At 39.2% G+C, this 13074-nt stretch overlaps 1 protein-coding gene across 1 annotated transcript; it reads right to left on the bottom strand.

Moving 5' to 3' along the window:
* Window positions 1-6723: 6723 nt before the first annotated feature.
* Window positions 6724-7071, bottom strand: LOC138887649 (uncharacterized mitochondrial protein AtMg00820-like). The gene has a single exon (XM_070169418.1). The coding sequence runs from the start codon at window positions 7069-7071 to the stop codon at window positions 6724-6726; it is 348 nt and encodes a 115-aa protein (XP_070025519.1).
* Window positions 7072-13074: the final 6003 nt, after the last annotated feature.

The following is a 13074-nucleotide window of genomic DNA, read 5'->3' as shown; positions in this document are numbered from 1 at the left end:
CTCGGCCTCAATATCAATGTAATCAACTAGGCTCTCAGCCTCAATATCAATGTAATCAACCAGGCTCTCGGCCTCAATATCAATGTAACACTGTTGCAGCGCACAACCCGATCCATGCTCAGTCCAGAAATCATCATAAGCCCCTTGGGCATTCGTAAAACAATAGTTCTCACCCCGAAATATCATTTAAGTTTTCAAATCTTAGAAAGATGGCTGAGTTTGCAAAACAGTATTTAAAACCTTGGACTGAGATCAAATGATATAAAAATATGCGAAAATAGTGATATCAATCCCTGAAGGATTCAAATAATTGGCAAGAAGCCCAAATGTAACAATCAAATCTAAGTAAGGATGATTCTCAATTTAGTTCAAGTAGAAAACACGGTAAAAACATCTCTCGGGACGGACCAAGTCACAATCCCCAAGGTGCTCTACCCCACGCCCGTTATCCGGCGTGCAAGTCACCTCAATATAGCGTATGATGTGAAATTACGGGGTTTCAAACCCTCAGGACATCATTTACATCAATTACTCACCTCAAGACGGCCAAAAGTCTAGCTCGCTATGCCCTTGCCTATCGAATTGGCCTCTTCGTGCGTCAAATCTATTCAAAATCAGAACGAATATGTCACATTATGCTGTAGGAACAATACCCAATCGAAAATAACTGAAAAACATCAAAATCCCGAAATTTGGCAAAACCCGAGCCCCGGGCCCACTTCTCGAAATTCAAAAAAATAACATCAACGAATTCCTTATCTCGCCACGAGTCTATACATATAAAATTTACCAAAATTGGACATCAACTCGACCCTCAAATCTTCAAATCTTATTTTCAAATTCCTAGGCCTAAATCCCCAATTTACTCCTCAAAAATATGTAATCTAGTCGGATTATTCGATGATAATTCAATATTATGGAGCAGAAATGATCACAAGTGACTTACCTCAAGATTTCCCATGATTTCTTGCTCAAAAATCGCCCCAAGCCGTGTTCTTTCACAAGAAAAACGTGAAAATGAGCTAAAAAAACAGAACAACACTAATAAAGCCCATTCTGGTCGCTAAAAGACCTTTCTGGTCGCTAAAGGTGCCAAATCTGGTCGCTAAAGGAGCACACCAGAACCTTCTGCACCAACAATATTTATTTTCACTAAAAAGGCTCTAACTCCACCATATGAACTCTGAATTCGATGATTCTTGTTCCTATGAGTCACAAATAATGATACAAACATATTCCTTCAATTGAAACTCAATTTGGGGCTCGTTTGCTCAGTGCGATATCCATTTCGCTCGTTAAAAAATTAATAGATGTTTCGCGTCAAAAACCCAATCGCGACTTGATGAAATTAGACCAAACTTTCCAGATCAGTCCTATAATTCATTATCAAAATTCCAGAAGTCTCGAAATCAAATTTCAATCTCTAGAACTAAAAATGGACCTTTGGATCATTATGTGCTTATGCTCAAAACGGCAAAGATTTTCCAAAAACTCTTCCAAAACTTACCCGAGCCTCATGTGACCTCGACCAAACATGCAAACACACCCTATAACATCATTCAAACTTTTTCCAATCAACAAAACACCTCAAACAACATCAAAACCATCAATTCACATCGAATTCAAGCCTAAGTTTTCCAAAAACTTCCGAAACACGCATTTGATCAAAAACCCGACCAAATCACCTCCGAATGACATGAAATTTTGCACACACATCCCAAATCACATAATGAAGCTACAGAAACTCTCGGAATTCCATTCCGACCCTTGGATCAAAATCTCACCTATCAACCGGAAATCGCTAAAATACTACTTTCGCCAATTCAAGCCAAATTCCACACCGGACCTCCAAAACCAATTACGATCGCGCTCCTAAGTCATAAATCACCTAATGGAGCTAGACAAATAATAAAAATTCCGATCCGAGATCATTTACACATAAGTCAACTCTTGGTCAAACCTTTCAAATTCAAAGCTTTCAACTGAGACTATTCTTTCAAATTCATTCCGATTTTTTTCCTGAAAACCAAAACCAACGATCTACATCAGTCATAATACATAACACGGGGCAAGTCATACCCGAGAACTGGCGATCAAAGCGCAAAAGCTTAAAACGACCGGTCGGGTCGTTACATATTTTGGGTGATGACTCAGCTTTATCTTTGATAGCCTTTATGATGAAGTCCTTTAATTTCTCAACGGGAATCAGACCTTTAGCGGAGACTTGGATCTCATTGGTTGTTGTTGCTTGCTCTTCGGAGGAGTCTTTTTTCTATTATGATCTTCGAAGATTTAAAGGTGTTTGTGTGGATTCTCCCTCTACTATACTATCCAATGTATTAGTTAACTTGGAAAGTTAGCATCTTGATCTTGCACGCGCTTTGATAAGCTTTCAATTCCTTTCGTCAAATTTGCAAGTTGTTCTTCTATAGTAGAAGATTTGTTAGAAACTATGTGTCCACCAGACTATATAGAGAAACGGGTTCTCTATGTGTTTCCTCTGAAAATACTGATGAAACAAACTGTATAGGGATTTGGTCCTATATCAGTTTAGTACAGTGCTAAGTCTGTGTGAGTCCACCAAATAGTAGAGTACTTGGTCCTTTGTGAGGTTCTGCTATGAATGCTAGTAAAGTTGAATGTAAATAAGGCAGAGGATTTTTACATGGAAAAATCCCACACAAAGGGATCAAAAAATCACGACCTACACCTGTAGGCTTTTAACTTCACTAACTTGCAATCTCCCTATTACAAGCCACTTTACAATAACCCTATTGCAACGACTTCAACTAACTTGTGATGCTCTCATCACAAGCCACTCTATAACTATCCTAGTTACAAAGAATTTGACTAACTTGTGGTATTTCCACCACAATCCACTTTGTCACACTACGGTTACAAAGGCTTTGACTAACTTGTGATGTTTCCACCACAAGCCACTTTGTAATTCTACAATTACAAAGGCTTTTTCTTATGACTTAACCTAATCAATGCTTCTTAGAAAGCCGGATAGGAGTTACAATGAAGAATAAATAACAAAGACTCAACAACCCTAAGGACTTAAGATATCATCAATCACGGATCAGGTCCTTGAGGTTGCAACAGCTTTGTTCTTGAGAGAAGTTCTTGAGCACTTGAGAGAATTTTTGTTTTCTTTGTTTGCAAGTGTTAGAACCTGAAACTTTTGCCTTACATAAGGTTTATGCTACACAAGACATCCTTAGTGATGTCCAATCTTAATGGGAAGTGACTGCTGCACTATCTGCTGCACCGTTGCAGGCAGTCACTTTCTGCAATTTCTTTCCAACTCTAGTTGACTTGTACTTCTGTCAGAGAACCATAAGGGACCAGGTCCCTGTTGTGTTCCTCTTTGATTAGTTGCGATCAGTCACTCAGTTGTGTTCCAGCTGTATAGTTGACTTGGACTTCTGTCAATGAAGTACCAAGGGATCAGGTTCCTGATCTGGTTCTTGTGCACACCGCCCAGTTTGTCTTGAGTTGAGTAACTTGAATGATGCTTTGTATAGACTCATTGTAGTTACACCTTGATCACATCACTTGAAGTGATGTGAGCACTTTAGTTGGTCAGAGAATGAGTGGGCGCTGAAAACAGTACAGTGCGGCAGAATCTTCGTTTCCAGCTGTGTCCAATTGACTTTGTACTACCGTGAGGAACCCACAAGAGTATCAGGTCCTTGTTTGGGTTCCTACCTCCTGAAGCTGTAGCAAGTTTACATTTGGCTGGAATCCGTTAGATGTAGTGTAATACAAGTGAGCCAGGTTCCCTATCTGGTTCTTGACATTAAGTTTGTTAGATCATCAAAACACAAGGCAAAGATATTGAAAACTTATGAATCCTATCAATTTCTCCCGTTTTGATGATGACAAACTTAGCATTGAAAACAATGAGTTAGAGTACAGACAACCAGATTGAATAACAGGAGACCATAGGTTCCCCCTGACTTTATGCCCTTACTCACACATGTTTCCCCATATGTTCCCCTAACTTTTTATTATCATTCTTGGTCTTTTATCTGGTTCCATACAAAAAGTTTGTTAGATTATCAAAACATAGATTAAAAGACCTTAAGCCTATCAATTTCTCCCTTTTTGATGATGACAAACTTTGAACATTGATGACTATTTAACTTAACCAGATAAGGTACCAGCAACTGCATATGTTCCCCCTTAATCTATTCTTCCCCCTGACATATGTCTGCATATGTTCCCCCTGACCCTATTCTTCCCCCTTTTGGCATCAACAAAAAGACACAGTCAGACAAAAAGTCATAAAGAAGTCCAACTAAGCTAACTCATGCCACATATGTGCACACAATCATGATAAAAAAGAGAAGCAAAAGGGAAAACAAGCATTGTACAGGCAAAAGAAGAGCTATTTTATTGACACAAAATTTGACTGTTTCAACAGGAGCAACAACGGTGAAATCCAACATGCCATTACAAAAAGACAAACAAAAAAACAACAGCCACAAAATCATCAGAGCAAAAGATAACTGGCCACTGAGAGGATCCTAGGGGGCACTAGAAGAGGGAGACTTGGAAGAGGAGGCACCAATGGTTTTGAGAGCTAGGTCCATGCAGGTAGTTGCAGACAACTGTTACTCAAGCAGTTTCTCCTGCAGGTTCTCCACTAGTTGCCTAAGTCCAGAACTTGTCTCATACCTTCCATCTCCTAGATTGTCGGGCAAGCGTGCGACCCCACAAGACTTTTTCTGAGTTAACTCTCCTGCCCAAGTCCATTGTCACTTAGAATGGTTTTCATTGAACCAGGTCCTCCCACAGTTTCCCACTTTTGTTTTCTAGATATTTCAATAAACTTCTCATTCCTACTTGCAACATCCACAATGTCACCCTCAAACAAATCTTTCTCAGCCACACCCTTTTGTATATCTTTTCACTAAGGAACTAGGTTCCTCCACAACATCTTTATCAACCTCAACCACTGGAATGTTTTTATCAGCCACAACTTCCCCTATTTCATCAACCTGTTCTTCTTTTTTTTTCTTAATACTCTGCTTACTCTTCTACAAGGCAGACTTAAAAGCCTCTTTCTTCTACAACCACCTAGTTTACTTTAGCTAAAAGAGAATTGGGTTCTTCAACAGATTCTTCTATGACGGTGTTATGAACCAAAGACTCAAAAAGCACTAGAGTTCTTTCATCCCCTAAGAATGGAGTTTCTTTCCCCTGAGATTCAGGAACAGAGGAGAAGTAGGGTTTGTAACACATGGAAGTGAAACTGGAGATGAAATGACTAGAGAAGAGGAGGAAATCGGTATGGGTACAGTAGTATTAGGTATATTAAAGAAGTGGGTTTCTGGTGATGATGATAAGGGAGGAGGAGATGTGGGAGTGATGTTGATGGCAATAGAAAAAGTCGATTATTCATTGGCCAAGGTGAGAGAGGTGGTAAAAGGTGCAAAGGGAGACAATGGTTTAGAACTGCTGGTCTGAAAATTTAGATGATGTGGCAGTTGAATTAATTTTGCTATCTTTTTCTTTGAACAAGCATGCGAAAAATACATTACTACTAACTTGTGGTGTAGGAACCAGGTTCTTGACCTATTTTTGTAAAAGGGTTTTATACAGCTCTCCTCCGAAGTTCAACACTGTTCCTTTAGCTTCTATGATCATCATGCATTTTTACCTGCAACGGTATAGATGTGAATTAGACCTAGTCAGAAGACACTTTAGCCAATTTTACCTTAGTGTGACTATCATAGTCATGTCAGCAGAACCAGGTTCTCAATTAGGTTCAAGTGATCCCAATGCCATCTTGTTTCTCAAAGTGTTCCCTGCTCAGAGCTTTGGTGAAGATATTTGCAATTTGATCTTCCGTGCAACAAAATCTTATACAAATAAGACCCCTTTCCACATAGTCCCTGAGAAAATGGTGTCTAATATCAATGTGCTTGGTTTTCTTGTATAGAACCGGGTTCTTTGCCATGTTGAGAGAACTAGTGTTGACACATAGAAGCGGTACACAATCAATATATACACCAAAATATTCTAAATTTTTGCTTGATCCATATTGAATGAGCACATCACGAGGCAGCTGCATCATCCTCTTCTTCAGCTTTTAAGAGAGCTACTGAGTTTTGTTTCCTAGTACCCCATGAGATAAAACATGTTTCAAGGAAATGAGCCATTCCAGATGTGCTTTTCCTGTCTACCAGATAACCTATATAATCAGTGTCAACATAACTAATAAGGTTGAAAGTTACCTGAAGTATATTACAGAACCAGGTTCTGTGTGCCCTTAAAATATCTCAGAATTCTCTTAGCAGCATTCAGATGAGATTTCTCAGGATTTGATTGGAACCTTGCCTGTAATACCACACTGAATACAATGTCTGGCCTACTGGCAGTCAGGTAGAGTAGAGATCCAATGATTCCAATGCTTCCATGTCAAACCTTTTCAAGAGTTCTTTGATACATATTTTGACTGATACACGTTCCCTTTATGGACTGCTTCTTTTGAAGACCCAAGAAGACATTCAGTTCCCCCATCGTACTCATTTCAAACCCACTTCCCATGAGTTTAGCAAATTTTTCACACAATGAGTTAGCTATAGCTCCAAATATGATGTCATCCACATAAAACTGATCAATGAGCAGGTTCTTTTCCAGGTTCTAAAGGCATGCTTCAATACGTATAGTGCCTTATCCAATTTGAATACATGTTCAGGATGTACATGACGTTCAAAAACCTGGAGGTAGCTTGATATAGACTTCTTCCTTGAGAAAACCATTCAGAAAGGCACTCTTCACATCCATTTGGAATAAGGTGAATTCCATATGTGAAGCAAAGGCAATGTGGATCCTAATAGCTTCCATGTGAGCTACTGGGCCAAAAATCTCATCATAATCGATCCCTTCCTCCTGATTGAATCCTTGGACAACAAGCCTTGCTTTATTCCTTGTAGCATTTCCATGTTCATCCAGCTCATTCCTGAATACCCACCTGGTCACTATGATGGTTCTGTCTGAAGGTCTAGGTACCAGGTGCCATACCTTGTTTCTTTCAAGTTGATGCAGTTTCTCTTGCATTTCAAAAATCCAGTCTGTATCCTACAAGGCTTCCTTGATATTTTTAGGTTCTATTTGGGATAGAAATGCTGATAAGGCTAGGGAATTTCTGGTTTTTAATCTTGTCTGAACTCCAGAATCAATGGGGTGATTATATTATCAAGTGAATGGGAGCCTTTGTGTTTCCAATTTGGGACTGAGGTTTGATTTGTAGAGAAAATGGGTAAGCTAAATGGATTTCCTTGCACTCCTTGTTCTTTTACTTTGGGAGTGCCTTGCACTTCATCTCCAACTCTTTCTTCTGCTTTAGGGGTAATGATGGAAGTACCAGGTTCCTCTTGAGAAGTAGAAGAGGATGTTGTATTGTTTCTCACCTGTCTCCTTCATCTTAATCATCAAATCAGCCTTCCAATTTGAAACTCCATATATTTCTTAGGGACCAAAAGTGGTTCATTATCTTAATCATCACTGTTTCCTCCTTTTTAGAGTAGGATGTCTCATTGAATAGCACATGGACACTTCCTTCCACACAGTGTGCCATTTTATTGTAGACTTTGTGGGCTTTGCTTTGAGGGGAGTATCCCAGAAGGATTCCTTCATCACTTTTTCCATCAAACTTCCCAAGCTGGTCCTTCCCGTTGTTGAGAACATAACATTTTCATCCAAAGGTTCTCAGATGAGTTATCTTTGGTTTTCTTCCATTGAGCAACTCATAGGGGGTTTTGTCTAGGAGAGGTCTGATCATGCACCTCTTTTCACTCCTGCTCAGTATTCCCATAGGAATTGCATGCTCCGTGTTCTTTGAACTTTGAATTTGACAGACCATCCATGTCCTTCTTTATCGATATATCCAGATGTGAGAAACTTGTATCCCCCCAATCCTTTATGCCATGTCTTCGAATTATTATCAACTGCATTCAAGTAGCTCATATCACCAACTTAGACAAGAACTTCTACCTTGTTTTCTTTCCCATACCTAGAATGTACCCTTTCTTTCCATTTTCCAAAGGGTACATCCCTTCCTTGTAGGGCTTTCAGTGCGAGAAAATCCATGGTATTTCCAGTCATGTGCTTTGAGCATCTACTGTCCATGATCCATTGCAGTCCGCTTCCTTCCACTGTTCCCTGCACATCTAAATTATGAGTTAGATTTAGGAACTCAAACTAGTTTGGGTCCCTTGTTATTATAGAATGGATGGATAAGGGATTTTCTAGTCCATGCAAGCAACATTGGTTTCTTGCGAGCAGTACCTAGTTCCCTGTTAGTAGTCACTTTGTCAGCAAACACTTTGTTTTTCTAAACAGATTGAGCCCTGCCCTGGCAATTTTCTTTGAAGTGCCCATTGTTCCCACAGTGGGTACACAACCAGTTATCAGGAACTGTGATACCACAATATAAGGAACAAAGTAAGAGACTCCAAGAAAGCAAACTAAATCATAGATACGAAAGTTTCCCTACAAAGGGGCTGACTTCAACAACCCATAAGGGACGGCTTGCCAAGCTACACAAACAGTTAATTTGTTTATAGTCGCAAAATTTTTCCTATAAAGGGGATGGCTTCAACAACCCATAAGGGACAGTTTGCCAAGCTACACAACTCAGAAAACTTTTGTACTATAACCAACGTTAGCTGTTTATAACTCAGAAAACTTTCGTACTACAATAAGCTAACTTTCAAAGAGTATTCTTACTTTATTTTCATACATGGACCGGCCTTTCCATCCATTCGAAAGAAAGAACAAGAGGGAAATTTAGAAAGCACTCATATGTAATATATCACATTAGATTTACAAAGGTTACAAGATGATCTTCCAACTACTACAAGGCCTCCTTTATATAGGACTAGGAGGTTATTATAAGACAAACTTACATAATAAAATAAACCTATCTTACACGGCAAACTTATCTACATATGGGTCCTTCTTGGCATGTGAAGGACTTTAGGCAAAACAACTAAAAGCTCCTAAAAACATGTGAAAGTGGTGGAATATACCTGGTGTAGCATGTGAAAGTATGAGGGAGCATGTGACTAGGGTGCTGCATGTGATGAAGCATGTGAAAACAAGTGGAAGTGGGGCCCGGATAGTATGGAAAGACATGGGAATTTGTCTTGGCATGGGTAGGATATTTTTGAGGGTTTTTTGGTAGGTAATGTAGGATTATGGTGGGATTAGTAGGGATTTAGATAATTATCCTTCATTGATTCTAGGGTTGTCTTCTAGGCATCTTTTCAAAGACCTTGTGTAGTAATGCCTGGAATTTGACGGTCCTTCCTTGCTGTGTTCTTTCTCCTTTGGATTGAGAGATGTAATTCGCAACTTTAATTTGGAAATGTCATGAGTAATCTTTTCTCGGATGACTTCGTATGGGGTTTGATATTCTTTTGCTGCTTCCCGAACTCTTTCCCAGTGAGGATGAGTGTTGGTATAATTCTAGCTTGCCCAATCTTTTGGCCATATCTCTCTCGGGATGCACCTATCTTGCTGGAAAAGGATTCTTTGTGCCTCGCTATATTCTTCCTCCATTGATAAAATGGACATGGGAAATTTCCACCAGAATGATACCTCTTCTTGCGCCTGGACTATTCCATTAATGATCTTCACTGGCCTATAGAACATGAATATCTTTGCTGCGTAGGAATCGCTAAAACATTTCATCCAATATCTTCTAGGCTTGAACCATAGTAAAAATACTTTAAGAGCTAGTGCAATGTTATCAAAATCCTTGAAGACATTGCATTTGAATTCCATGAAAATATAATATTGATGGCACAGGTACCAGAAAAACCATAATAGTTCTTGTGGAAAATCCTTGGCTTGAGCTATGAATATATGGCAGAACGGATATTCTGGATTGACCCCATATGGCTTGAGAATGGATCCTCCATGTTGCCGGAAAACTTGGAGCTCATAATGAGTTCTTCTTTCCATAATAATTTACGGATCAAAGGGATCCATGAGGTTGAACAACTCCGGTGGATGGTCTGTTGGCTTTGATGAACTTGTTCTTGGTATACTTTGGAGCATGAAGATGTGGATGATCAGCTTTTGCTTTGACTTCAATTTTGCTGGAGAAAATCTCTTTGAGAATTCTTCCGGTCGAGATAGAAAATCTGCGAGAATATTATCTTTTCCTTCCAGGTGCCTGACTTGAAATTTGTACGGAGAGAACCATTGAGCCCACCTGAGAATCTGAGGATTGGGAATTATTTTTGCATTAACCTGAATCATCTTTGGGAAGGCCTTCATATCCATCTCTGTTAGAAATTCTGTATGAATAAGGAAGAAATTAAATTTCTTGATTCCATTCTTTACTGCAAGAATTTCCTTGAAAGTGGAGTGATAATGTTGCTCGGCATCTTTGAACTTTCCACGGGCGTATCCGCATATTTTCCTCTGGCCATCTTTTTCTTCAAATAGGACAACACTCCAATATTCATTGCTGGCATCAGTTTGCAATATCTTCTTACCATCTGAAGGGATATAGATGGACTTGATATTTTTAGAAATCTCCTTTATTTCCTTGACTGCTTCATCTTGTTTCTTTCCCCATGGTGGAGCATTTTTCTTGAGCATCTCTGTGAGTGGAGAAATGTATGCAGAGATATTTGGGATGAAATCTCTCACATAATTTACTATGCCCAAGAATTGTTGGATCTGCTTTGTTGTGAGGTTGGTATCTGGAAATTTGAGTAATTCTTGACATATATGTGGTCCTTGACTGTATTCACCTTGGACAAAATGCATTCCAAGAAAATCAATCTCGTTTTGAGCAAGAACCATCTTTTTTGCTGAAAGCATGATTCCGTACTGTGTTACCAATGCCTCAAATTGACAAAGCAAATTGACATGTTCTTCAAATGTATCACTAAATAACAGGATGTCATCAATGTAAACTAAGGAGGTATGAAGGATGGGTTGGAAGATTTTTATCATGGCTTTTTGGAACAAGGAGGGTGCAGTTTTCAACCCGAAGGGCATGACTTTCCATTGGAAGTGATGATCGGGGATGCAAAATCCCGTTTTGGGTCTTTCTTCAGGGTGGATTCCCAATTGCCAAAATCTGGATTTTAAATCAAACTTGGAAAAATATTTGGCCTTGGCTAAGTGGGAGAAAATAGTGAGTTTATTTGGGATAGGAAACTTATCATCATGGAGGAAATGGTTAAGTGGTTGGTAGTTGATGACTAACCTGAGTTTTCCTCTTGTCTGTTCAACTCTTTTGTTGACATAAAATGCTTTGCATGCCCATTGTGAATCTAATGGCTCTATCAGATCAAATTCCAAAAGTTCTTCACATTCTTTTCTTGCAAGCTGAAGATGGTATGGATTCATCCCTGAATGGATGGCTTTTGTTGGATTGATATTTTCATTCTTTTTGAAAGGGAGCTTGATAAAAAACTCTTTGTTTTTCCATAACGGGTGTTTCCCTTTCTTCATGAAATCCTTGTGGGATTCAGCATATGAATATTCAATGAGATTTTGCTCATTCTCTTTGATTTATTTGTCGTCGATGATTTGGAATGGCCTTGGAATATTAGAATAAGGTCTGAACTGCTTTTTAAAAGCTATCCCGTTAGCCTTGATCTAGAGTTGATCTCTAAGTTGTTTGTAAATGTCGAACCCAATAATAAGATCCTTTCCTGGTACATCATATCCTAGCAGCTTGGTTCTGTACTTCAATCCTGGAAAGAACTCAATTGTGATAGGGTGCTTTGTAACGACAGCTATGGTCAAGATTGCATTTGATGCAGTGTTGAAATCCTTAAAATGTGGCACCTATTGATCTTCAGGGAGAACAACAGGATTTATGAGTGAAGAAGCAGCTATTGTGCCGATGAAAGCAATAACTCGAGTTGGTTTATCCCATTTGGATAAATAGACTCTGAGTTTTACTTGAGGAACGACTGCGAGAGCGTTGATCTCCTCTCGGGCTTCAATCACTGGTTCTAAAATTTGGTATTGATCATTGCCTTGATCTTCATAGATATCAAGAGAGAATAAAGTTTCTTCATTAGGTTCATCATCCACAGAGAATATAGATTCAAGGTCTTCCTTTTTCCAAGATGTATGCCAGTGTAATCTTCAATCTCTTCAAGGAGTTTGACAGATCTTCTTGATTGAGGATATTTTTTTGCGAAATGTCCAATCTTATGCCAAATAAAGCATCTGTTCTTCTTGTGAAAATTTCCTGGCCTTCTGTGTCTGAAATATTTTGTGCGTCTCTTGGACCTTGATTTCCCGTCTAGAATTCTTGGCCATCTGAACCTCTTGAATTCTCTTCTTCGCCTAGATGTGTGGCAGGAACATCCCGATGCGGTAATTAGATCAGATTTGCGGCCTGCTTTGTCAAGCGCTAGATTGTGTTGGATAATTTGTTTTAGGATAGAGCGCTTCGTACAAATGTCATCCAATGCGACAAATAGCTTGCCTGATGTAACCAATTTGTGGCATTGTTATACACGGAAACATTTCTTCAATGATGGTCATGGTTCGGCTTGCCAACAACTTTGGAAGGGAAGAGACAAAGGCTTGCTTCATATTGATGTCTTCGCCGATTTCAAAGTATATTTTCGCTATTTTTTGAAAATGCCGGTCAATGTCATTTCTATCGAATAACACGCACTTCATCTCAAAGAGTTGTCTTCGCTTTTTCCCCTGTCTTTGGCCAGTATCTCCGCAGAAAACTTCATGTAGGATTCTGATGTTGAAGGCAAAATCTTGGGAAGTAAGAAAAGTATTTTTGTCTTGAATTCCAAGTGAGTTCCACCAATCTCTGAGGATTTATGAGAACCATGAAGTGAGTCTAATAAGATGATATACTTTTCTCGTTCCACCAGTTTTTTGGTCACCATCCAAGTATAGAAGTCTTGGATCCTTTGAGGCCATCTTGAAACCTTGACATCATCTAAGGTGAAAGTGTGGAAACCAGTTCCAACGGGTTTTGACGCCATGGGCTCATATCTTCTTTCTGGGATTGGCTCATCTGTCATGCCTTCTTGTTACTCATCTATTTCAGATACT

Source organism: Nicotiana sylvestris, chromosome 3 (genome assembly GCF_000393655.2).
Source record: "Nicotiana sylvestris chromosome 3, ASM39365v2, whole genome shotgun sequence".
Classification (NCBI taxonomy): domain Eukaryota; kingdom Viridiplantae; phylum Streptophyta; class Magnoliopsida; order Solanales; family Solanaceae; genus Nicotiana; species Nicotiana sylvestris.
Note: the sequence above shows the minus strand (reverse complement) of the source record. Positions and strands in the feature narration are given on the sequence as shown.